Genomic DNA, 25,000 nt, shown 5'->3' on the forward strand with positions numbered 1-25,000 from the left:
TTAACAGTATGCCGTGCTTACACACGCCAATGCATTCTGTTACTGCTTTCATGACTGTGGAACAACCTGTTTGTAGGAGCAGATTCAAGTGGGTGGAAAAACTAAACCTATCCAGTCCACAGACAGATATAGATAATATCCACAGACAGATATAGATATATAGTGTTTCTGAGGACAGAACTGGAGTATTCTCCATGTAGAAGTCAGTATCTGGCAAGAAAGGACGGAGGTTCTTAGGTTAGAAGCTTTCTAACCACAAATAGAACATGATCCAAGAACAGCTCAACCCTTACCCATAACCCACAACAAAAACAGATTGCTCATCCAATCTCCCATGTCACACGTCAACATTGTCACCGCTTCTGTTAAATAGATACAGTCCAGGTCTTTATCAGGAACCCTGTTCCCCCCCTGCTCTGTTGACATCTGTCCTCACACTGTGACAGGCAGCCTTCTGATGCCTCATATCCTGTCCCTTAGACAAACGTCCCCTCAGCTCATCAGGGAGTTCATTGTCAGCAGAGGGAAAGGTCACTCTTTCTCTCTCTTTTTGCTTTCTCACTATCACTTACACACACACACACACACACACACACACACACACACACACACACACACACACACACACACACACACACACACACACACACACACTCACACTCACACTTCCTCTCTCTTCCTGCTGCTGTTTCAATGTTTGTCTTTCTCTCACACTATTTATCTATCCCTGCACACTCTCTCCTCCTCCTCTGTCTCTCCTCCTCCTCTGTCTCTCCTCCTCCTCTGTCTCTCCAGGAGAACGACTTACAAGATGTCCTCTCTCAGATCTCCTCTGTCTCACCTGATGAAGTAGCAGCAGAAGATGAGGCTGAGGATGAAGACGAAGATGCCAGTGCCAAAGATGACCATGTAGATGTTGAGGGGCAGGTCCTGGAAGGTGCTGGGCTGCATGGTGCACGACTTATTGGAGTAGACCAGTCCCAGACCACAGAAGCACCCTAAAGAGGGGACAAGCATGGTCAGGAGACAACGGTGAACCTAAAGAGGGGACAAGTGTGGTGTGCAGGACGCACGCACGCACTCACGCACGCACTCACGCACGCACGCACGCACTCCCATCCGTAGGCAGCTGAGGGTCAAGGCTACTGCAGCTGTGTCCGTCTCTGACACACACCACACAGAGGAGCTACAGGAATACACTCACAAACACACACACACACACACACACACACACACACACACACACACACACACAGGAAATACAAGGCACATCTTCATGCTCCAAATATCCATATTAAAAATGACTACCTCTATTCCAAGGTAATGTTAACATCGACCCTGAGCTGTTCCATTCCCTGAATAAAGCTTTTCCTATTGGAGGCCAAGCATCTGGCTACGGAGCGATGAAGATAAAAACACAACACCGTGGTATCTAGGCAACTGGACTGTAATTCATAAAAGACATAACCTGGTTTCTAAGACCCATTAAAGATTGTTCTCTGATAGAACAGTGAAAAGAAGAGATAATAGCACTGATTAAATAAAACATTTTAATCATTGAATGACCTTCTTATTTTGAATACCCCAATAAGTGATTACAAATAGAATCTGACTATAATTCATCCCATTTAAATATGAGCCACGGCAGAGATGAATGGTGAATATCAAGAGGGCAAACAAAGACATGAACTGACACAAAACAAATCGACGCGGTTCTTGATGAGCCAAGCAGGAAGAGTCAATTATTCATACACTTGGCCTGATAAGATACTGTTGTTATTGATGTTTCTCCTCCTCAAAATATCAATAGTCTGAAACTCATGAACACATCAGATCTCTTATTTGGCAATGGCATAAAGGTGTTCTCTCAAGATAATGCAGTTCAATTCCTCTTTCTGTCAGCATTCTAAAGACACATTGAGCTGACGTTTGTAAGAAGCCTTGATTAAGAGAGACAACTAAGATAGTCATTCAACAGCACAGGATCAAGTGTAGGGTTCCATACCAGGGTTCCACTCCAATCCGGTGAAAGAACCGGTGAAAGTGCCTTTTCCTTTCAGCATTTAACTGAAATGGAATTGATCTTGTTTGTACAACAATTGAGCAGATTATCACTGAATTATTGCAGCGAGCCTGTGATAAGGCCAAGGTCAGAGGGGGGCAGAGAGGGGGGGTTGGCCGTGGATGACAGAGAGAGAGAGAGAGAGAGACAGAGAGAGAGAGAGAGAGAGAGAGAGAGAGAGAGAGAGAGACAGAGAGAGAGAGAGAGAGAGAGAGAGAGAGACACAGAGAGAGAGAGAGAGAGAGGGAGAGAGAGAGAGAGAGAGAGGTCTCTGTGACAGCTAGGTCAGACCAACTCAGACAGTGCCTGTAAATCTGAATAAGGAGTCAACACACTACTATACAAGATATTCAGTGGTATCTAGAATTTGTTATTTGAATCTGAGTTACACTTCTCTGGTAGCACATCCAAGAAAAACACTCTAACATTTCACTCCCTCAATGTTGCAGCCACATAAGTGGATCAATATCACAGCCTCTTAACTTCATTCAGTCAGAGCCATCCTTTATCTACTGACATACTTGATCCTGCAGGTTAGTTTTCTCCTGTCAAAGTACTCCACTCCAGCAATCAATAGCATAGACCCCCCCCCCCCCCACACACACACACACACACACACACACACACACACACACACACACACACACACACACACACACACACACACACAAACATGCTCTAGTAGCATTCCACACAAGCCACCCCCTCATGCGAGTCACATAGCAAAGAGACATATGTGAAAGAGCCTTTGTATGTATGTATGTGTGTGTGTGTGTGTGTGTGTGTGTGTGTGTGTGTGTGTGTGTGTGTATTATATCAGTTCACAGCTGATGACACACATCACCTGCAACGCCTCTACAGATCCAGACTAAAATGTAGGTCATGTGTCTGAATGCCTCTGTGTGTGTATGGATGCTTCTCTTTATGTGTGTGTGGGTGTGTGTGTGTGTGTGTGTGTGTACTGACTGACTAACTGTGTTTCTATGAGAGTAAACTACTATGACCAATGACCTATATTAGCACTCTCCAGAGGCACCCCCGGTTGCCATGGCGCCAAGACCAGAGGATGAGAGAGAGAAAGCTGCAAAGTTCCCATCCTTGAACCGTAGATCTGGCACTAACGTTCCTATTCTAGGACTGTGGACTGGGGACTAACGTTCCTATTCTAGGACTGTGGACTGGGCCCTAATGTTCCTATTCTAGGACTGTGGACTGGGGACTAACGTTCCTATTCTAGGACTGTGGACTGGGCGCTACAGAACAGCTGTTTTCTCAGTGTGCAAGATGGCTTTAAAACCACGACAACAGCGATGGCTTGTGTTAATGTTACTGTGGTCCTCTGTGGCTCAGTTGGTAGAGCATGGCGCTAACAACGCTTAGGTTGTGGGTTTGATTCCCGCTGGGACCATATATACTGAAAATGTCTGCACTCACTGCAATGTAATTTGCTTTGGATAAAAGCGTCAGCTAAATGGCAGATATATTATATGAATGTGTAAAAAAGAAACACATTGATTGTCTGGAGATGTTGCTCTGAATGAGCTGTGTTCACACAGCGCCTGTGCTGCTGCTTGCTATCCTTGCTTTCCAAGTCTCTCCATCTACTGTGCAACAACTTGAAGAAACATGCAAGCACTCGTCTGTGTTGCTAGCTTTCAAACAAAATGCAGGATGACACCAATCACCTACAACACACACACACACACACACACACTTCTTCCTGTAGTCTTGCTTTAGTTTATACAACTGTGTCTTTCTGTCTCTAGTGTGTTACACTGATTCACCTAAGAACACAGAGAGAATGGAGCAGCACAAAGGGAGTAATTGTTCTCGCCCAGACACAGGACAGGGCTACACTGATCTGACCAAGCCTTAAGGAATGCCGAAAATGTATTATCTTCACTGGGTTTAACCCATTGAGCCTTGAGGTGTAATATAACGGTTTACCACGTTAAAGGTTAAACTCCCATATTCCTCCATGACTGACGCAATATTTTCTTAAGATTATACAATAACTTTCAGGACATGGTATGCCAACGCATTAACAGTCTGAATGGTTTACCCGGCAGGTGCATACAACAATAAGAAGAAATTAAGTTAAAATGAGTCAAAGTCAAAATATGTGAACTAGGCAAACACTATAACTTTAAGGGCAGGTTTCACAGACAAGGTTTAGGCCTAGACTAAAAAGCATCCTCAGTGGCAATTTGCCATTGAAAGTGTGAATTAGTCCAGGATTAGGCTTAAGCCTTAAGTCTGTGAAACCGGCCCTAAGAGTCTGAAAGAGTGTGAATGAAAGAGTGCTCAGAACATCCAGTTACACCACTTGCACATCACACAGATAGATAGAAAGATGGATAGATCACCTCACATGAATATAGGGCAGCAATGACATTATATGAAAGTTTGATGAGGCTCGTAAAATATTTCTATGAAAAGTACCATCTCTAGCACAGACTGAGTGAGAGCTTAACTCAAAACAAGTTTATGGAAAGTGCGATAAGTAAATAATAGATAAATAATGTCCATCTTCCGAATAAATCAATAATTGATTGATAAATTAAGCCACAGCCATGAACAAAATGTCTATCAGTATAATTCAGTCGAAGCTGCCCTGCATTCAAACTTAGGCCTATGAACAGTAATAGAACAAAGAAAGTGTTTGAGAAAAATGCCATTTCTGTGACAATTATCATTTCAACTCCGAACATTTCTAATACCCTGTCTAGGCCTATCACATTTCTTCTCCCTACCCAAAATGCTCGATCCATAGGCCGTATTAGGCTAAAATGTGTGACCTATATTTACATATATGATTACAGTATCATCCGAGGTTCACTGGTTGAAAAGACTGCTCACCCGTACACCACTGCAACGGGTGCATCAATGCACCGGAGGTGGTCGTCGGTGGGAAAAGGTTCGTGTTTATCAGTTGATGCACCACTCCGGACTCTTGCGTGTCGACAGATTCTGCAATTGGCAATGTTATAAATCACACTTTCGGGTAGGTTAACGGTAATGTTTTCTGGTATGTAGATAAATGCGACAGTAGCGGCGTAGATCCAAGGATGAAATGTTATGGTTTATCCATAAAGTTGTTTGCGCAACCGCGAAATTAAATAAGATTTTACGCAGCGATTCATATTTGAGATTGCGATGTTGCTTTTTTGTAGAAGTTTTGTCGCTATTTCACTCCTCCTCAATCCGGAGAACCACTGATCATTCGTCCTCCATAAATTGGCTCCATTATTGTCAAACGGTTTAAAACGGATCCAGCATCTGTGTGGAGGAGAGAAGGAAGAGAGAGAGAGAGAGAGAGAGAGAGAGAGAGAGAGAGAGAGAGAGAGAGAGAGAGAGAGAGAGAGAGAGAGAGAGAGAGAGAGAGAGAGAGAGAGAGAGAGAGAGAGAGAGAGAGAGAGAGAGAGAGAGAGAGAGAGAGAGAGACAGCTGACTACTCCCGCCCCCGTAAATGGGACAGACACCCAGATAATCCAATCTCCGCCGTCCTCTGCCATGTCAAATCAAAAGGAGAACACTGTCTGTGTTTGCTTTGTGTTGTGACGGCGACGGTGGATATTACATTTCATTTTCATTTACATTTATGGCATTTAGCAGACGCCTTTATCCAAAGCGACTTACAACAAATACATTTGTTTAAGTAAGCGAATCATCTATCCATCAGTCATCATAAGATAAAGTAATCAATGCTCAGACCAGGGGCCATAGGCAGTCATAATGCTAGCAGAAGGGGGGTAGTGGGGGTGAAGAGGTCTTTAGGAGGGTATATATCAGTCCCTTCGGTTTCACAATAGGATATCAGTCGCTGCAGTATTTTTATTGATTTATTTACAAGAAAATTATAATTTCATACACACATGAGGATATTGATGCAAAAATACAATGATGATAGACATTTTCAAAATCTGGAGTCTGAAAAAGTACTTACTCACAGAATCAACACACTTGGTTTCCAAAGACTGAATTGGTTTCTGTTTATAAGGCAAGGGTGAAAACGAACAGACCCTGCTGCTCTTGAGGAGCAGTAGTGTTATGAAGCTAAAGGCCTTCATCTCAGAAGAAATAGATCTGTTCATATCCAGTAAAGTTTCCAGCGTAGGTAGGAATGTAGCTGTATATCAGTGACAAGACCTCTTCCTCAGGCTGGTCGAAGCGATGCAAACTTTTCCTCCCTTTAGAATAGAATAGAATAGAACAGAATCTAATTTGACACAGTACAGGGCCATGATATATTTGTGTTTATTCAACCAAATATATACCTATTCAACAGACTTTATTAGGTATTTTTCCTCAGAGCCATGTACGTGTCTGTATCTATGGCTCTGCGTTTACCTACCTTCATTAACAAAGAACTCAGCCAGCAGAGAGGTCACCCTCACAGCATCTGGGGAGTGGGGGAAGTGAAGACTGGGCTTCCACTGGAAGCGGTTCACCTCAGGGTGCCACTGCACTCCATAGAATGGATATGTCCTTCCTGGTGAGGGAGCAGAAACACAACACTGTCAGACTGGTATAACTTGATTACGACACTGCTATTACATTAGTTATAACATTTTAATAATACCAGATGTTATAGCACAGTTCGCAGAGTTTATGCAGCCAACAATGCTTGGTTAACACAAATATGATGTTATGTATGTAGCATGACCTGTTATGCCACATGTGTTGACTATTTCATGGATGACGCATATTAAAAGTTATGTATTCTGAGCTTGATTACCTTCCATGGTTGAGACAAAAATGGCTTCATTCTCAGCTGTATTTGTGGACAGGATGGAGAAGAAGTTTTGCAGCTTCTCATTTTCCATGAATGACTGTTACAAAGACATACATCACTCTGTTAGCTGTCTTACTATTCATAATGTTAACGCCATCACAAGAATGGTTAGAGATGTAAGCAATTGGTGGTCTGCAGCTAAAACACTGATTAACATTTATCGACTGAACAATGCACCTTCAGGGTTACTCCATAGTGGTGAAAATTCCCGGTCAAAGCTTCCTGGGATAATGCCTTCATAAGCTCACTGGGAAAACCCCTGAACATCTGACTGGAATGGGCATCTGGAAAAAAGAACAGAGACAAATTCAAAGATGGTCTTTTGAAAGTCAAAGCTGTTGGCCAGGTATTCTCTTTTGACATGTGTATAAAGTGAAGAAGCACATTTGTTCTTGAGAAAGACAGAGATTTTTGGTTTTGTTGTGCCCTCTTGAGAACATAACATCTTGCTTATTCTGTGATCACCTCAGACTTTAACCCTGCATGTGCTGCCCTCAAGTGGTGGATTTTAGCATGTGCAGTATGTATCAGTCAGACAGTTGACAAGTCAAATTCCAAATCATACACTAGGCAACCTGATGGCAACCTCTAAAATGAAAGGACTGGATAGGAACCATCAGCATGGAAATACATCCTGCGAGTCCTCTGGTAGGGCTGGGGATCGGTTTGGGATTACGCCCATCTGCCTTAGGGCTAGGGTCTATGGTAGGTCCTGGGGCTGGGGATCTGTCTGAGATTAGGCCTTAGGGCTAGGGTTTATGGACTGGTATGGGACTGGGCCATACAGTACCTGTGGTGAAGTTGAGAGGCAGGGCCAGGTTCTCAGCAGTGGTGTTGGTCAGCAGGTTCTCTCCTGCCACCAGCACTGTCAAAAGCTGCATGCCCATACAGGTACCCCAGATGGGGAAGAAGTCCCCTGCATCATTAGCCTGTAACATATACAGTATCACAGGAGTTCAGTCTGAGGAAATACATTAAGATGTTTACTGACTGCAGACAGACAGGCAGGCAGACAGACAGACAGACAGACAGACAGACAGGCAGGCAGACAGACAGGCAGGCAGGCAGGCAGACAGACAGACAGACAGACAGACAGACAGACAGGCAGACAGACAGACAGACAGACAGACAGACAGGCCTACTAGACAAGGAAGAATGGGAAGCTTTAACCAGCTCTGGAACACTGACCTTCAGAGCGAGCCTGTAGAAGATCCCTGCCACCCTGGCGAAGTCTGACATCTCCAGGTCTGTCGATCCTCCGATAAGCAGCAGGCTGACAGACATCACACAGAGTCAGTACATGACTTGGGTAATGAATACCATCTAGGCTGCATGTTGTTATGTAGGAGTTATTCAGTACACCACAGAGTCTCAGCAATAGAGCCGTTTCCCCTCCTCCAATCAGAGAGCTTCAGCACAGGTGACTTTGTGGCGCACCTGTCATGACCCACCTACACCTATAAAGTGATGTCATAGCTCACCCATTGATCGATTTGAAGATTTTCTCATACTCAGCAGACGTCCAGGTCAACCTGTGGAAAAAGGGAGTGGTGGTATGGTGGTGGTATGGTGGTGGTATGGTAAGAGATAAAGATTACATTCTGTATAAATCACAGAGACGGGCAACTCTGGTCCTGCAGTGGGTGCAGATGCTTTGTTCCAACCCAACACAAACACATGTTTCTTGTAATAGTGTAGCAATCTATTAGTCTGATGCTTGACAGACATGTAGTCCACACCTCTTCCTAATAGCTGTACATATAGGCATTTATGGAGCAACATTGCTGGTTTGAACTCATCCTCTATCGTGGCCAAAATAATTTAAAAATAATTTAAAATAACTTAATACCTGATAGGCACAACTCTTGCTCCTCCTGACTCTATGTACTTCACATAGGATGCAGGTATGTAGGTCTTTCCAAATGGTTTCATGACATCATCTACAACTTCTTGAGTCAAAATACCTGTTGAGGAATTATACACAGTAGGCTTAATACTGAAGGCACTGAAAACAGCCAAACAGAGCAAAAGAGAAATGTACATTTTCCCTTAACCATGAAACCTGACATGATTTCTGTATTAATTCAGTATACAAAAATCCTTTAACTCATGTTTCATGGCTAAATCTCCGTTTCTTATAGGAAAATTAACTTTTTTAGAATTGAATTAGCCTACGAATTACAATCATCGTTAATCGTCGAATGTGATAATTATATGTCATTGTCATAAGAGGAACATTTTTTATTTTCGGTCGCGGGTCTTTAATCAGAGAAGTTGAGTAAAAGTGTCCCCCCACATACCGACGACTGGTCTGTCGTTGACCGCTGCTCCGTGGTCGCGCCGCGTCGGCGCTGCGTCGCCCCAACCCAACAACATTAAACACACCAACACTCCTGCGTCGAACATTTTCTCTCAGTCCAGTTTGAGCAGATTCCCCGCAGCAATGTTCCTCTACTAACTCTACTGACATGTACAGTAATCTTATATCACAAAAGACGGAAGTGTTTATTTACAGCTGTATGGCAAGACGTCGCGTGCAGTGTAAGAGGGAAGCCAGGGATTTCCAGTTGGACAGAGGCCCGTGAGAAATACTCCTCTACATGTACTTTTAAGAGTATCTGCTATGCAAGTTCACAAATGCTGGAATTTTCACTGGTTGGTAAATGATGCGTCGTTTGGAAACTCTCGATGGCATTAACAGGTGACTCACATGATAGGCATGGCCCATGACGGAGCCACAGTACACGCATATGGATCCAAGTTTGATGCATTATTCACTGATGGCAGAGCAGAGCTTAGTGTTGAGCTTTGACCACAAACATAATTGAATAACAATAACTAAGCATATTGAAATAAAATCAGTCAGTTTCAAGGCATAAAGTTCATCCAAAAGGTTTATTTTCCAACAATGAGTAACATTTGCATAAAGAAACTGCAATTAGCCTAGTCTATAATCTCAGTAGGCTGCTGTAGTTAGATATTAATGTCGAGGATAACACGGCGAGATGTGTTTCGAGTGCAAGACCTCAAATGTGAATGGTTTCCTTTGGTTTCGTATTTGAATGCAACTAAGGAAGAATAAAGGAAGTGTAAACACAAAGCACTGATAGGTTTAACATACAAAAAGCTGAATTGGCAGACACAAGTCGTTGCCCCCGCAATTCAGGTTGCTCCGGCCGAGTCTCAAATTTGCGACCTCTGACTTGCCAACACACGTGACCGTCTCCTCAAATACCCGACGTAAACCAGCTACGATACAGAAAATGCGACAGCGCGGGTGGGTGGGGGTATTTGAACTTCAGGAGTGAGTTTTACCATCTAAACTGGGTTACACACGCCAAGTTATACAATTCACAGTGACGCACCATGTTACAGATTTTACAACCTCGACCTTCAAATCACCTGGGATGTTTCAAAGTTCTCAAGGGAGACAGGAAACAGGATCTTCACACCAGACATAGTTAGAAAAAGCAGAACTTTAAGTTCTGGAAAAGACAATGCATGCCAACCACAATAAACTTCCTGTATTTAGTGTCTTTCAAGTGTAGAATTTGATAGGAGAGAGCAAATTCTTGTAGGTATCCCCCATAATGCCTTCACCTAGCCTTTACATTTTACTTAACCATTGAATCACTACAGATGAAGGAAAGGAGACAAGAATGTGAGGCCACTTAAGATTATTGAGATGCATCCCAAGAAGAGTGGACCACCTTCGCCGCCCAGACAATGTTTGTTTCTCCTCCTAGAAGGTTTTGCGGTGGCGGCCATGGAGTTGGGCGTCCAGTTTGATGAGCTGTCTTAGGAAGCCCCTATTAGGGATGATGCCGCGGTTGTCTTTCACGGCACAGATGGCCTCCACCAGAGTCAGGTTCTGTTTGAGCATCAGGTAGGCCAGAACCAGGGTGGCTGAGCGGCTAACTCCCACTGCACAGTGCACCAGGACTATACCTGAGACAGAGAGGGAACAAGAGAGTTAAACCAAGCAGAATCTTGTGTGTGGGTCTGCAGCACTGTCTGGAGACCTTTATGAGGTCTGAATTGCCTTTATTAAGTTCTGAATAGAGGGGTGTAGAGAACTTTAATTCCCCGTTCTTTCACTTTAGTACAGAGGAAAGAAAGGAGGATATGTAAAGGAAGTCACCTTAGACTACTGAGACGCACCCTCTATCTCCAACCCACCTCTTCCACTCAGTGCCCTGTGGATGAACTCTGCTGCAGTGTTGAAGTTGACGCTGATGTCAAAGTTACAGGAGTCGTTGGCTTCGATGCCCAGGTAGGTGATGTCCATGCCTTCGTAGGTCTCTGCTCCTCCTCTTAGCTTACTGTGGGCCGCGTTCAGGACATGGGAGATGCGATGGTTGGCCAGTTCGCCTCGGTTCTCTGCACTGTTCCTGTGACAAACAGGCCTGTGCTGATACCGATTTTCACATTGATTGCTTGGCAGACATGCTTACATGCAATTAATGTACCTCATAACTGAAAGAGCAATGTTCAGAAGTGCTCGGAAAAAGATCCAGTGGCCAGTCTCAGAAATATGAAAGTAAGTAAGCACTGAGACTTGATGTTAGCTCTCCATTCAGGAATTCGATGAGAGTATACCTTGGAATAATCTGAAATGAATAACACTTCAAGTGAGGTCAATAGTGGAAACTGTGACGGCCTGGGTGTGTTTATCCAGCCTCCCGATGCAGAGCCCGACTTTTGGGAGCTTGAGTTACTCTCCCTGCATCTAAAACTGATTTACAGTGACCTCCCCTTACCTCCTACGCCGTAGTGGAACCGTATCAATTTCTGTGCGCACAACAAACCTACATTCCTCTCCACTTATCACAACAAGTACAGGAGTTTAGATTCCACATCAGTCCGTTTGAAAATAAAGTGAAAAGGCTTTTTTTTTTTTTCAGACAGCCAATGGGGTTTCCGTAGAAAACTAGGTCATTCACTTACCGGTCTCCAATGTAAAGTCTTGGCCATACTTCGTCTGCATGGCTGATGATGGCTTTCCCAGTGAACAGCAGCCGCTCCAGTTCAAACACAGCCAGGCCAGGAGAACTCAGGTCGATCTCCACCTTACGGGGAGGCGGTCCGTCGTTCCAGGACGAGGGGAGTTTAGAAGTGAAAGACATTGGTTCTGCTTTATTTTGATCTGGCAGACCTCTATGTGGAAATCCAGTTTTCCAAAGAGGTGTAAAGCATGCATCTGCTGCCTTTCAACTGAGCTGGATAGTGTCAACCAACCCCTGCTAAACGTAGGCTCTGGCTATTTCTACGCAAGTGAGACCCGGCAATATCTACATGTAGCTTTCTAAGAGTAGAGGTATTGCTTGCAGATTCTTTTCATTGCCGTTGTACAGGTGTAGTCTTGTCTCCGGACCGTTTCTAAGTTGCTCACTGCCCGGTGTCTTCAGTGCAAGCTGACACTGACACACTGTCCGCAAATCAAATTCTATGCGCGTTCCCCAAGGCTTCCCAGAGGCCATGTTATGCTTTTGCATCAAAATAGCTTTCTATTTAAAGATGTTAATGCTAGCTGGCAGGCCGTAGTGTTTGTGTGCAGCCAATCGTCTCAACTTACCAAAAAAACATTCATTTCATTTTTCTCATGGCTAGCCATTCTGAAAAGGAAGAAGGAAGTGGGGCATTTATTTTAGGAGAAACTTTTCAAAAAGGTTGAGTCATATCCCAAAACAAAATATATTCAAATCAACAGGTTTTGTACTTTAGATGTATATTTTGTATATTTCAGCACTCCTCACTTAATTTAAAAGTTTCCCTTTGTTTTCTCTTTCACTTCAAACAGATGAAGAACTGATAGTGGGAAGACAGGAAATACAATAACATAAGTACGACAACACATTTTAAAAATGTCCTGACATTTTAATGCAAGTTCTCAGTTGGGCCATTGTAATTTCTAAATCAGTCAGACAAATATTTCCATCTTGTGTTGGAAACATGCATTACATTAGAAACCTTTTTAGGCAGGATCTTGTTCTTTGTTCATGTATTCTTAGATTAATTTTTACATGTTAATATTTTACAAATATATATTTCAGTTATAATAGTGATCTAATATACAATGATGTTCTATCTGAACACAATTATCACAGAAAATAAAGAAATGACAAAAAAACATGTTCTTCCATGCAAAGCGTAAGAGATTTAGTTTTATTTTTCTAACGATATGAAAAGCACCTGCTGATATTATGGCACTTTTTTTCTTTTCTTTTTTTAAACAAAGTGTCTGTTGGGCACACACTCGATTTTTGGTATAAAAAAAAAAAAAGAAGACAAAAAGAAGACTAAGGACACCAAGTAAAAAAAAAAAAAAAAAAGAAGTCAGACGAACTCCAACACAACATCCAATCCAAATACTCAACCCTCGATATGCATCCATCCTTCCTTCCTCCCTTCCTTCCTTCCTTCCTTCCTTCCTTCCACCCATCTAAGAGTGTTTGGCCAGGGATCATTGATATGAATGGAGAAAGAAAGGCAAGGATAAACTGATCCTGGATCTGCATTTAGGGAGCAACTTCTTCCACCACGCCAATGGTGACAGCATTATGGAGGTGTTTTGAAGAGCCTTGATGCCAACACACTACCAACAAGGCCCAAGATGGGGCACTGAAGTGCAGCGTTGCGTCCAGTTTAAGAGTGACATCTTTTATATTACGGTACATGCAGGATTTAAATACAAATGAACAGAAAACAGTGCACCCATTCCTGTGGTGGCTTTGGAGGCTGACGAAAATACATAGCTAGGATATGAATTCTGCCTGCGCTTGCATTGAAAAGTGGGTGATAACAATGTTAGGGTGGAGAGGTGAGGGACTAAAAGAGGAAATGTCATGGCAGTGCAAACGGGCTGCATCGTGTAAAAATACATGTGTGAAAAAGGAATGCTTAGAAGTTGCCCTTAACCACGAATCTAGGGTCAGATGAGCCTCAACCCTCGTCTGGTACATCAGCCACCCCATTGTCCAGGGACAAGCTTAGCCTGTCCCCAATCCTGAGGGTGTGAAGACATATCTGACCCTGGAGCAGTGGTCAGGGCCAACTTCTACCTACTCTGAAAGGAACATGATGATACTACATATGACACTACATATACCCTTCATTAAGGAGGCATGGGCATGACATAACAGATGATGTGTAAGCAATCACAACCGCTAATGTCAACTAATCCAACACCATCATGGCATACTGTATACTTTACTGGCTGAGATTAAAGTAAGCTTATCATTGTGGTGTCCTGGCACAGCCAGTCCTACCAAACATCATATTACCTGATATGTACAAGCATTAGCCATTGTGACTGTCCACACAGCGTCTGTTGGGCTTACAACAGCATGAAGTATCTTTGAAAGACCCGATTCCAAACCTATCCCTCCTCCCTACTCCTAGACTCTTGCCGATACATATCCACTCCTTTCAGGTCCAGGGGATGGTGTCAGTCAACAAGGACATTGGGATAGGGTCCCAAGGGACAGGTCAGAATAAAACCAGCCCCTTAACGCCACTGTCGAAGATTCAAATGTCACAAGGAAAAAAAAGTGAGACCCGTCCAAACTTGGAACCACAGAAGCTGTTCAGTTCAGAGCCAGAGACCTGTCCAAGTTCAGAAGGCCTTCCTCTCCAGTCGGTCCAGAATGGCCTGGATCCTCTGCACAGCATCTTTGCGGGCCTGCCTGACAACCTCCTGTCCCTGGGTCTCCACTGAGTCCAGCTCCAGCAGCTCCTTAGTCAGCAGTTCCTCCAGGAAGCGATAGCTCTTTTCCGTCTTTTTTCCCACAAACTCATCAACGTCCTCCTGGAGCATAAGAACCCGGGCCATGACCTGTTGGACCTTGGCCAGGCTGGGATTATCGTTCAGAGGCTGGGGCCCTATTGGAGCCTGGGACTGGGCTGGAGCTAGGGAGGGGGGTGGAGGCTCGCCCTGGGACGGCCTGGGCTCCTGCTGTCCCCCCCTTCCCGCCTTAGTGTACATCTGGGGAGGTGAGCTGAAGTCGATTGGCTTTCCGTTGGGGGAAGGGGACGTCCTGGGTTTGGGTCCCACCTGTGGGGTGCGTTGGTGTCCTGTGTAGTGCTGGTCCTGAGGTGAGAAAATGAAGGGACAGATTAGAGTGCTGGGATGCAGCAGCTGCGACGCTTGACAGACCAGGATAAACAGCCGCAATATAATTCAAATTCTCTATGGCGACTCATTGCACCCACGCTGTTGTTTCTTAATGAAGGTTCTTACGCTGACTCATTTCTAAGGGGCAGCACCGTGGTCATGTCTCAATAATTTAGTCAAAATTGCGTATATATCTGCATATATGTAAAGGAGCTGTGGGTTGGTTTTTTTCTTTCTCTCTCTCACACACACACACACACACACACACACACACACACACACACACACACACACACACACACACACACACACTCACACACACACACACACACACACACACACACTCACACACACCTTGGGTTCGTATGGTGGTGGAGCTCCGGTGCCAGTCCCAGGCCAGGCTGGGGGGTGTTGGGGGCGGACGGGGTTCCCATAGTGGCTGTGTGGGGGCTGGGTCCCTGGCTGCCACTGCTGCTGCTGGGGAGAGGGCCCATATACACCAGAATGTCCCCAAGTCTCAGCCTGGGGCCTGGAGTGAAGATGCTGCCCAGTGGGGTACGGAGGATTTGGAGGTAACGCGTGACCACCTTCTGCATAGTGAGGATAAGACCCTGGAGGATATCCAGGACCCTGGGGCAAGAGAAATGTGAAAATTAGTTTTCAAAGGTAAACGTGTCACATCATATGAGGATACTGACTGTCAAGTAACAGCCAAACTCCAACATAAACATCTGAATGAACATACCCCTTGACAGTGTGGACCTGGGTAGTGATGGTGTTGGTGCTGGGTGTGTGGTTGTCCAGAGCCCGCTGGGCTCTGCTCTGGTCCTGGACAGCCCTGGCTGGGGTAGGAGCCTGGGCCCTGCCTGGTGGGCATCTGATCAGCACAGTAGAAAGGGTTGGATGGGTGGAAAGAACTGGCTGAATACTGCCCCGGCCCAGGGTTGTACACACCATGGCCATTTGGATAAGCTGCCATTGCCTGGAAAAGGAGGTGGAGAAAGAGTGTACGAGTGAGTGAGAGAAAAAGAAGAGAGAGAGAGAGAGAGAGAGAGAGAGAGAGAGAGAGAGAGAGAGAGAGAGAGAGAGAGAGAGAGAGCGAGAGCGTGTGATTTATCAGTCACCAAGTGTCAGGGAAAAGGTGAGTGAGCGCACTTAAGAGTCTTTAGATAAGGTCTGAATCTCCATATATAGCCCTGGATTTAGAGGGCCTTGCTATGACATAACATTGAAGCTGTACCTGGGGATTGTACTGTGGCTGCACGTCTGATCCTGGGGGATAGGCATTTGCATAGTGCCCTGTGGAATGGGACTGGGGGTACCAGTAGTTTGAAGAGTAACCAGGATATTGGGAGGTGTCCTATAAGCACATACAACGAGGAAATACATTATTAGCTTGGTTTCATGACAATCTTATCTTGACAGTTAAGGCTATAGCAGTAGGGCCCTGTGTCAGCTGACGAACTTGAGAACTTTGTATCCAAGTCACAAAAACATTGTTTGGCATTGCAAAAAAAATAAAAAAAATCTACATTGATTGAGCGATCTTTGAAGTAGTTTCTTACCGAAAACGTAACAACACTATAACAATGTATGGCAACTGTCTGTCACTTCAGATGTCGTAGCCAATCGTTTCAGCATAGACAGACACGGGCCACGTCAGTCAACTGTTTGTGATGTGCGACCAAACTGTAAAATCTGTCAGCTTGTTTACAGTCCGACGAAAAACCTTGTCACGTCTGGATAAAACGTGCGTGACGGTAAAAGCGTTATTACATAAGTAAGCAGCACCCAGTACTGTTGACCGATAGCTATAGCTAGCTACGTCAGCTTAGCTATTGTAAATTATTACCATAAGACGTCCATTACCAAAAGAAATCCTTGAAATGTCTCTTAAACAGACTGACCGAGACAGATGACTGCGGACGATAATATGTTAGCTAGCTAGTGATCAGCGTTGGCTAGCAGCTAACGTTAGCTGATTAGCTGTACACGCTTACACACACTTAACATAACATAACAAGCAAACTGTGCATGTGGCTCTTAAATGCACGTTATGATGTACCGTATGCAAGTTAGCTATTTAGGACACTTACCATACCGTTGTTCCAGTTCACGTTATTATTTTCAGAGTAATTTGCAGGCCAGGTAGACTTGGGATTTGATTGCATTTGGTGATGCATCACCCAGGCAGCGTCCCCAGCGCCAGCGGCGGAACTCCTGTCATTCGCCATTATAACAGAAATATCTCGCAATCAAATCTAACGTTCAACTGTACAGTCCTGGCTGTTGATCAGAGTACTCTACTGAACTGCTCTAGTCGTTGAAGGCTAAGATGATGGACAGTTAGATAGCTAAGTAAGGAAATGTTTGAATGGCATTGTCCTCTCGCTGCCCCTTTAAGTTTTCGGACCTCCCTCTTCCTTGCATTTTCTCCACCTGCGTCAGTGGAATATCGGGCCTCTCGGCCAATCAGCGCTCAGGATTCAGAGCCCATCCCATCGAATGCGTGGATTTTAACCACCGCTCCAACCTGGACAATCATTCATTAAACCAGGACTCCGCTTTACTTCGACTCAGGACCGCAAACTGACCAAAAAAGTATCTACACAGTACATTCATGGTCGCCTCAAAAAAAATTGAGAAGCATTATTTGATTTGTTGAACGTGCTCTATATTGGTGGTACAAAGAGACCTGCAAAACATGTTCCATTTGCCTAAATTCTAGGCAGACGTACAATAATACGACTCTACTTAGCTTTAGGCAGATGTCGGAATAAAATACATATTCAAGTTCAAACGTCTTTTCAATGTGTCGTCCCCACTGTCAGCGCTTAAAGGGTTACACTCCGACAGGAAGTCCTTCCCTGCGTGCGTTGCTGCGCTTCCTGTCGAGAAACGATACATATTTTGAACGATTCATGGCTTGATACCATAAAGATCGCGCAATTAGCTGTAACATTACCGCAAAGATAGCTATACCCGATCGAAATGAATTACATGCCAGGGACTGCGAGCCTAATCGATGATATCGACAGTAAGTAGGGATGTTGAGGGTTGTGCTCTGAGCCATTGTTGTCAGCAAGCCCACATCAACGTATGACAACAGTTCTGATCAACACAGGGTGATGAGAATAGTGATATTACACTGTCTACCCTCTTATATTGTAGCTATTCAGCGACCTTGCAACATTGTATCAACAACAACAACAACAAACTCACTGGGGGAGAATGAGTGGAAACTGTGTAGCCACGTGTTATTGTTGAGCTATAAACGTTGTATGATTTCTCTTGCACAGAAAAACACCTTGTCCTGCTCCGCGATGGAAGAACATTGATTGGGTATCTTAGAAGCATTGATCAGTTCGGTATGACACATTACCTGGTGTATATCCCATTACAGTTAACTTTCAAACCAAACCTATGTTGTCAATACGTAGTTTATCCAATAAACAAGTGTTATATGAATTCCTATAATCAATGTAAGTTGCTGTAAATGCTGATGACCCCTTGATCCCCATAACCATAACTATAAGGCTTTGATCTGTCTTTCAGCCAATCTAGTTTTCCATCAAACAGTTGAGCGCATCCATGTCGGCAAGAAATTTGGGGACATCCCCCGAGGAATATTCATTGTGAGAGGAGAAAATGTTGTTCTGCTTGGAGAGATAGTAAGTAGGCCTATTCATCTGTGCCACCCCGGTGTTTCTGATCAACAGAATGATCCATTTGAGTGCGAGTGATTTCACTGTAACACACATTCAAGGCTGCTTCACTCACAGTGTTTACTAATGTACGTGATAAGTAACCTCGCTGAAGGCTTGGAGAGTAATGTTGCCCCCCAGTGTAGAGGCTTTAGCTCTATTGGTACATTTTTCTTGAATCTGGGATTGACACGATGTACTTATACTTATGTCATTTAGCTGACGCTTTTATCCAAAACGACTTACATTGCAGTGAGTGTATACATTTCAGTATATATGGTCCCAGCGGGAATCAAACCCACAACCTAAGCGTTGTTAGCGCCATGCTCTACCAACTGAGTCACAGAGGACCATCAGTTACAGGTGCTTATGATTCAGGTCACTCAGTTGATGCTGTCTACTCCCATCCAGGATGTGTACTGTATGTTTAATTGTGTGTGTTTGTTTGTTTGTTTCTGTCTTTTTGTCTTTCTGTCTGTCCTTCTTTCTGTCTTTCTTTCTGTCTTTCTTTCTTTCTTTCTTTCTGTCTTTTCTTTCTTTCTTTCTTTCTTTCTGTCTTTCTTTCTTTCTGTCTTTCTTTCTGTCTGTCTTTCTGTCTGTCTTTCTGTCTTTCTTTCTTTCTTTCTGTCTTTCTTTCTGTCTGTCTTTCTGTCTTTCTTTCTCTCTCCAGGACATGGATAAGCCCTGTGACACAGTCTTACAGCAGGTCTCCATAGAGGAGATACTGGAGGAGCAGCGGTCTCAACAGCAAGCCAAGCAGGAGACGGAGAAGGTCAAGATGCTGGCGCTGAAGGACAGAGGCCTGTCCATCCCCAAAGCAGATAACCTTGATGAATACTGACACCAACTCTGTTCCACTGTCCACTCTGTTTTATTGGACTCTTCTGTTTTATGTCGAATGAGAGATTCTTTTGGAGAGGGGATGTTGCTCTGGTTTATGTAGAAACGCCCCCACCAAATACTCTACTGATTTCATTTTGATTACTGGGTTGAGAGAATGTGAAGAATTTCAAAGTGATGGATTTCGAAGTGATATATTTCTGTTATCATTATGGCTGCTGTCTTGCAGGAATTGAGGGTAGGCCAAATAAAGCCTAGTTTGTCTATAAGACTACACTTAATGACAATGTAAAAACAAAAAAAAGAATATAATTTTCTTACCTCAGCACTTAATACTTTGTCATTATTACAGTACGCCTACGTTAATGGCGGTCTATTTTAAGTTGACTGTGGAAGCTCACCAAAACTATAATGTTAAGATTTCTGTTCCATTAAAGTGATTTTTATTAGGACACTGAGATACACTTTGAAGCTGTGCCCGGCTCTTTACTTGCATGTCTTACCATGTGGATCATCAACCCTTTTCTTGGAAGTGTGCACTGACTCGTTAACTCTCCCTATGGATTTGAACGGTATGTAACCATGGCACCAATCCAATTTTAATCCCTGCGGGGTAGTGGACAAGGGAAAGTCAATGAGAAACTGCGAGGCACAGCTAGACCAGTGTCCGCCAAATGTCTATCTCTTTACCATTGCCTCTTTTCCCAGATTATTACTGACATTTCACTTGCTGGATATAATATGGTCAATGGCTGTGATGAAAGGAGACCGAGAATGGGCTACCTCCAATAACTTTCTGGTGTCTTGAATTCCTTCAATCGCACCAGATGATGGCGCCAAATGTTCAACTATAACAAACGTCCAAATATATGAAGTAGGTTGGGGCTTACAAATAATGGCATGCCATATACTTTTATTTTACCTACTTGACCGACCGACAGCCTTTACCGACTGTATTTGTCTTGAATTTGTTTTAATCCCGTTCTTAAAGTTCTAATCACGTCTGAGAAAAACAGACTATCTGAAACATCATTTATGTCTCGGCGTAAAAGCGGATAGAGACTTTTATCATTACCGGTATATCCCTGAGATCTCTTTCATCTTCAACCTCCCCGCTCGGCATCGCGTTGGGAGGGGGGAGGCAAGAATGTTGCGCTATCAGATGTCTCTTCTAGTCAGACACGCATACTCTGTCAACGTACATACGTACGACTAGATTCGAATACGCCCCTTTGAAACTGGATGTGTGTGCGTTGCGGTGGAATGGAATATTGGAACCGACAGAGTGAATAAGATTTCCGAATCCCCACTGCAAATTACTTAACCAACATAGGCAGTGCGTCTAGCCCCCCTTTTTATTTGCCAGATCTCACCAAAATCTTGACTAGGACCACGGGGAAAACGGCTTGGAGCCTCGCCAAAACGTTACAACCAAGAAAAAAACCCAACCCTTTTTTGATTACGCACCGAGAGGGGGAGCACGTTGGTGTTCTAACAGTACACTTCACCAACTCCCCCCTCTTCTAAAGGTTGTTCTGTACCGTGCTACAGCCGTTGTCAGGAATGCGTTACTAAAGGATGTGGGTCTTGGCCTGTCTTGGGATGTATTGATGGCTCAACAGTATATATTTCTTCTTTGATGGGATTCCGCGCCAAATTACGCTCGGAACATACAACGGTCTTTGGAATTGGAATGGAAATGCCCTCCCATCGCTGCATTCAGAGATCACAACATGAACCATGCATAGTTTATATTACAAAATGCTCTGATATCCTGTCTATAGACCCTGTACGAGTTTGAAATGAATATATTTAATTTGGATTCGGACTAGGAATAAACAAAAAAAAAAACTGATTCAGCCGTGAAGAGAGGTTGCTCGGTCTGCCGACGTTTGTAAGATCTATAACCGAACATCAAATAGGATTTCTAATGGAGCTGGAGAATATAGTGGCCAACACTGTACTGCTAAAAGCGAGAGAGGGTAAGTTTTCACACCAGAGATCTCGGATTAGATAACTTAAAAATTGAATGTAACCATTTATTTACGCTCGATCAGAAGGTTAGGGTTGAAATTACGTTTTCTGATGGCGAACGGACTATATAGTGATGCAATCTCCTGGCACATTAGACGTCTTTTAAATGGTATTTTAGATGTCATTATGCCCTACATTGTAATGATATGCAACATGTTTTATTGAACCTTTCCGATATTGCTTTCCCTTGGCCTATCTGTCTCATTTGTAACCGCTCTCGTAATCACGTCTAGCCTCAGTTCAGGCCTATAGATTTTATCTTCGTTTGACAGCTCCTCTGTGTGGGTTTAAGGTTCTCCTAAGTGAAAAAACATAGCCTCCCACATCCGCTTGACGTTTCACGAAGCAAACAACCAGTCTGATTTATGAATATAGCGCCCCACGATGAAACAGTGTAACCATTCTTTCGCAACATTCTACATGTTCAGACAGTGTTGCAATAAGCGGGGTCAACTCTCATCTGACGAGGATACGCTGCAGCTGGCATTATTACTATGATCGACGTGATCTGTGTTGAAATGGTCGTGGCGGTCCGTCACCAAATGCAGCAAAATTCCGCATGTACAGTTTATGTAAACAATTCAAGACCCCCTGATAACGTGTGAGACCACGGACTACACAGGTTTAGGTCTATCTTTATATGTCGACTCCCGGCATTAGTTAATAATATGTGCCTCTACTGCGCAGGTAGAGAGGGTCAGACGAAAACGTCTTTGATGTTCAACCCTTCAGTTTAGAATTAATCACTGATAAAATCACTGAATAGCCTACACGTAGGCCTACACATAGAGATGTTTTGCATTGCATGGATATGCAATGCAAAACCTTTTTATTCTGTGGGTACAGCGTTCATTCTTATTATTATCTATTTAATTGAAACATATCTTTTGCTGTCATTACTATCGTGACACTTTGTGTGAATGCTATGTCACTGATTTTGTTTATGGCTATAACTGCCCTGGTGCTGCCTCCAAACAGCCGGTCTGTCTGAATAAATGGAAATCGGGAAGGCTGTGTTCCCCATTCTCAGAAACACACACACGCACACGCACACACACACACACACACACTTTGATGTAGTCTAGTGTTTGGTGTAGCCTAATGTGGCTACAGTCTCTGTGGAGTTCCACAGTGACGCAGGAGAAGGCCGTGTTCTTCTGGCTACCTCAGCAGTTATCTCCCAATAATAACATCCTTGTGGACGGGGGGGCACTGGGTCACAGCTAGGAGGAGAGGAGAGGGACTCACAGGAATGTCACAGGTACAGGTAGCACTATAGAGTTAGGAGGAGTAGATACTTAGTAATAATGTACTTATGAACAGGGTGCTCTTCGTTAGAGTTAGGATCAGGAGGAGGAGAGTCTTTGTAAAGATGTGGATGGGGAGCAATGCACTAGAGTCAGGAGGAAAGGAGTCTTTGTAAAGATGTGGATGGGGAGCAATGCACTAGAGTCAGGAGGAGAGGAGTCTTTAGTAGACTAATGACACAGTTACAGATGGGGGGTGCACAAGGTCAGAGTTTGGAGGGAAGAGCAGGGCAGGGTTGGCTGAATTAGACTCCATGAATTAATAAGAGGAGCTAATGACCCATGACAGGTCCTTCTTGTCCCAGCTGCTCTGTGGCTCTGACGCCCCCCCAGCGCTGGCTGTGTGGGGGGGGAAAGGCTTTTTTATTTGGGTATTAGTTGAGAATAAACGACTGCCTTGAGCCCGGCTGATAATGGCGGGCTTGATTATTTGGTTCTTTTTTTTCTTTCTTTTTACTTGTGAAGGAAGGAAGCTTCGTAACAAGGGAATTAACTGTCAATTAACTGTCAATTCATATCTCGTGAAGCATGTGTTACTGAGCGCGTGTTATCTCCAGAAGGGTGTGTGTTACGGAGGTTAATATGTGCTTTAGTTGTTTAGTTTCTTCTATAGTTTGAATTATTAGAGTCCTTATCTGACAAAGCCCAGTGTCAAAGGTTGTGTGAATGCCAGCGAGAGTCTGGAGTGTGTTACAGAGAAGCTCCTGTCTGTGTGTGTGTGTGTGTGTGTGTGTGTGTGTGTGTGTGTGTGTGTGTGTGTGTGCGCGTGTGCGCGTAGCCATATATACAGGCTTATTTAAGGTCACAGACCAGTGGACGGAGGGAGAATGTGAATGGAGAAGACGAACCGTGTTTATTCCTGTTTGTTTATGCGAGTGCGTCTTTAGCCAGAGCTGAGCCGAGAGGCAGGCATTCCCGGTCAAAACGCTCCAGGAGACGCTGACAACAGGAAGGCCCAGTTTACACTCTCCTCCGTCTGTTTACACCAACGTCCTTACACTTCCGAAGTCCCCACAATCCCGAAGATCTCAGCCAAGCAGAGCAATAAAAGGCCATCAGTGTCCCAGGCTTTCTGCAGAGCTGGCCGGGGACAGAGAGGAAGGGACCTGTTCCAATGTGATACGCTGTGCTTAGACGTCTTGGACCAATAACTGATCGAACATTCGATTGGATTGGAGAAGGCAAGACGTACTGTAACGTAATGTACTAGCTTTGGTCAATCCAGGCGTGCCAGGCCCAGGTTAGCGACTTCTCCAAGGAAGGGAGCATATAAGGGTACTTCCAAATCTGGAGATGTCCATCTGCTCTGTTTTAAGAGTGTACTGGTTAGAGAGACTCCGGACAATAAATCCGGAAAAACATTATTCCTATCCCATTCCCAACATGTTGATAGGACTTTGCCTTGTTGTCTAGGCTAAAACAGCACAACACAGCACATCACATCGCAAACGTATCCTATGCATTGTCGCATGTGCAGTTTTGATGACAGACTGACACCGTCATGGTCATCCAATCCCCATCTTCCCCTGGCGTTGTCATGTCTTTGTGTAGGATGCTGGGAAGGATGATGCGGTGAAATCTCACACCCTATAGGCTGCCAGGTCACCTCTGCTGTCACCTGGCTAACAGCTCCTATTACCCTTTCTTAGCTTCAGAAGATGCTGACGTGACATGCTGAACATAGACATCATAAAGGCCGTATCTGTCCATTCTCTGTCCATTGTGGCAATGGTACAAAACACACACCTGACCTGAGACTGAACAAACAGCAAGGTGTCTTCCTGTTCCCCTTTTTTCCTCCAAAAATTGTTGGGGTGACATGAGTTACAGACTGAGTTTTTAATTTAGTTTCAAACATTGGTAGAACGGTATAGAATTGTAACATGTCTGTGTTTTACTTTTGCTGAAAGGTGTTATATAACAGCGAGGAGCAGAAGGGTGACATTTTAAATGATGTCGTAGAAAACGTTTGGCATCATTTTTGCTAATCTTTTCTGGAAGTATATACACTTCCTCTCTGTACTGTGTAGGGTAGGTACCTTAATTGCAGCTGAGGGTGTGTGTGTGTGTGTGTGTGTGTGTGTGTGTGTGTGTGTGTGTGTGTGTGTGTGTGTGTGAGAGTGTGTGTGTGTGTGTGTCTGTGTG

The 25,000-nt window shown here is 44.1% G+C and overlaps 5 protein-coding genes across 7 annotated transcripts in view; 2 read left to right on the plus strand and 3 right to left on the minus strand.

Annotated features, from left to right (window-relative positions):
* Window positions 1-4,946, minus strand: part of rnf122 (ring finger protein 122) — a gene marked incomplete at its 5' end in the record, with an annotated part of 7,677 nt that extends 2,731 nt beyond the window's left edge. The window contains 2 exons of the mRNA XM_083673628.1: window positions 842-998; window positions 4,922-4,946. Of these exons, the coding sequence (XP_083529754.1) occupies window positions 842-998; window positions 4,922-4,946 (182 nt within the window). The remainder of the gene's footprint in view (window positions 1-841; window positions 999-4,921) is intronic.
* A 953-nt stretch (window positions 4,947-5,899) lies between these two features.
* LOC310807556 (gamma-glutamyl hydrolase) lies at window positions 5,900-12,157 on the minus strand. 2 transcript variants are annotated; one of them, XM_083674059.1, is made up of 10 exons: window positions 11,805-12,157; window positions 11,037-11,248; window positions 8,707-8,821; window positions 8,339-8,389; window positions 8,046-8,130; window positions 7,648-7,786; window positions 7,035-7,141; window positions 6,801-6,894; window positions 6,413-6,554; window positions 5,900-6,248 (listed from the first exon to the last, which is right to left on the minus strand). In XM_083674059.1, exons 1-10 carry the CDS (start codon window positions 11,981-11,983, stop codon window positions 6,134-6,136), a joined length of 1,239 nt encoding a protein of 412 aa, XP_083530185.1. In that variant the 5' UTR covers window positions 11,984-12,157; the 3' UTR covers window positions 5,900-6,133. The 2 variants fall into 2 exon arrangements, with proteins under 2 accessions (XP_083530185.1, XP_083530184.1); XM_083674058.1 differs by lacking the exons at window positions 11,037-11,248; window positions 11,805-12,157 and adding an exon at window positions 9,158-9,366 and having other exon boundaries at window positions 5,900-6,252; window positions 6,417-6,554.
* Window positions 12,158-12,729: 572 nt separating this feature from the next.
* bag4 (BCL2 associated athanogene 4) lies at window positions 12,730-17,229 on the minus strand. The gene is made up of 5 exons (XM_083672657.1): window positions 17,067-17,229; window positions 16,211-16,330; window positions 15,716-15,952; window positions 15,325-15,600; window positions 12,730-14,946 (listed from the first exon to the last, which is right to left on the minus strand). Exons 1-5 carry the CDS (start codon window positions 17,202-17,204, stop codon window positions 14,473-14,475), a joined length of 1,245 nt encoding a protein of 414 aa, XP_083528783.1. The 5' UTR covers window positions 17,205-17,229; the 3' UTR covers window positions 12,730-14,472.
* A 624-nt stretch (window positions 17,230-17,853) lies between these two features.
* On the plus strand, window positions 17,854-19,978 carry lsm1 (LSM1, U6 small nuclear RNA associated). Its single transcript, XM_083673779.1, has 4 exons — window positions 17,854-18,007; window positions 18,270-18,338; window positions 18,526-18,641; window positions 19,345-19,978. The coding sequence occupies exons 1-4, from the start codon at window positions 17,962-17,964 to the stop codon at window positions 19,513-19,515; spliced, it is 402 nt and encodes a 133-aa protein (XP_083529905.1). The 5' UTR covers window positions 17,854-17,961; the 3' UTR covers window positions 19,516-19,978.
* Window positions 19,979-20,773: 795 nt separating this feature from the next.
* The window catches only part of grk5l (G protein-coupled receptor kinase 5 like), a 28,978-nt gene continuing 24,751 nt past the window's right edge, over window positions 20,774-25,000 (plus strand). Inside the window, exon 1 of one of the 2 annotated variants that reach the window (XM_083673556.1) lies at window positions 20,774-21,496. In XM_083673556.1, coding sequence (XP_083529682.1) covers window positions 21,445-21,496 — 52 coding nt within the window. In that variant the 5' untranslated portion in view covers window positions 20,774-21,444. The remainder of the gene's footprint in view (window positions 21,497-25,000) is intronic. The other variant, XM_083673557.1, reaches the window with a different exon arrangement.

Source organism: Argentina silus (genome assembly GCF_951799395.1).
Source record: "Argentina silus genome assembly, chromosome: 7".
Taxonomy (NCBI): Eukaryota; Metazoa; Chordata; class Actinopteri; order Argentiniformes; family Argentinidae; genus Argentina; species Argentina silus.

What these genes read in the sequence shown, in the direction of transcription:
- LOC310807556 (XM_083674059.1), bottom strand. Translation starts at nt 11,983, where the DNA reads ATGTCTTTCACTTCTAAACTCCCCTCGTCCTGGAACGACGGACCGCCT. An exon ending in GCAAGAGTTGTGCCTATCAG is followed by an intron (nt 8,390 to 8,706) that starts GTATTAAGTTAT and finishes CTTTTTCCACAG; the next exon opens with GTTGACCTGGACGTCTGCTG. An exon ending in ACTATGGAGTAACCCTGAAG is followed by an intron (nt 6,895 to 7,034) that starts GTGCATTGTTCA and finishes TCTTTGTAACAG; the next exon opens with TCATTCATGGAAAATGAGAA.
- bag4 (XM_083672657.1), bottom strand. Translation starts at nt 17,204, where the DNA reads ATGGCGAATGACAGGAGTTCCGCCGCTGGCGCTGGGGACGCTGCCTGG. An exon ending in TGAACTGGAACAACGGTATG is followed by an intron (nt 16,331 to 17,066) that starts GTAAGTGTCCTA and finishes ATGTGCTTATAG; the next exon opens with GACACCTCCCAATATCCTGG. An exon ending in CAGGTCCACACTGTCAAGGG is followed by an intron (nt 15,601 to 15,715) that starts GTATGTTCATTC and finishes CTCTTGCCCCAG; the next exon opens with GGTCCTGGATATCCTCCAGG.
- lsm1 (XM_083673779.1), top strand. Translation starts at nt 17,962, where the DNA reads ATGAATTACATGCCAGGGACTGCGAGCCTAATCGATGATATCGACA. An exon ending in CCTAATCGATGATATCGACA is followed by an intron (nt 18,008 to 18,269) that starts GTAAGTAGGGAT and finishes TCTCTTGCACAG; the next exon opens with AAAAACACCTTGTCCTGCTC. An exon ending in TAGAAGCATTGATCAGTTCG is followed by an intron (nt 18,339 to 18,525) that starts GTATGACACATT and finishes TCTGTCTTTCAG; the next exon opens with CCAATCTAGTTTTCCATCAA.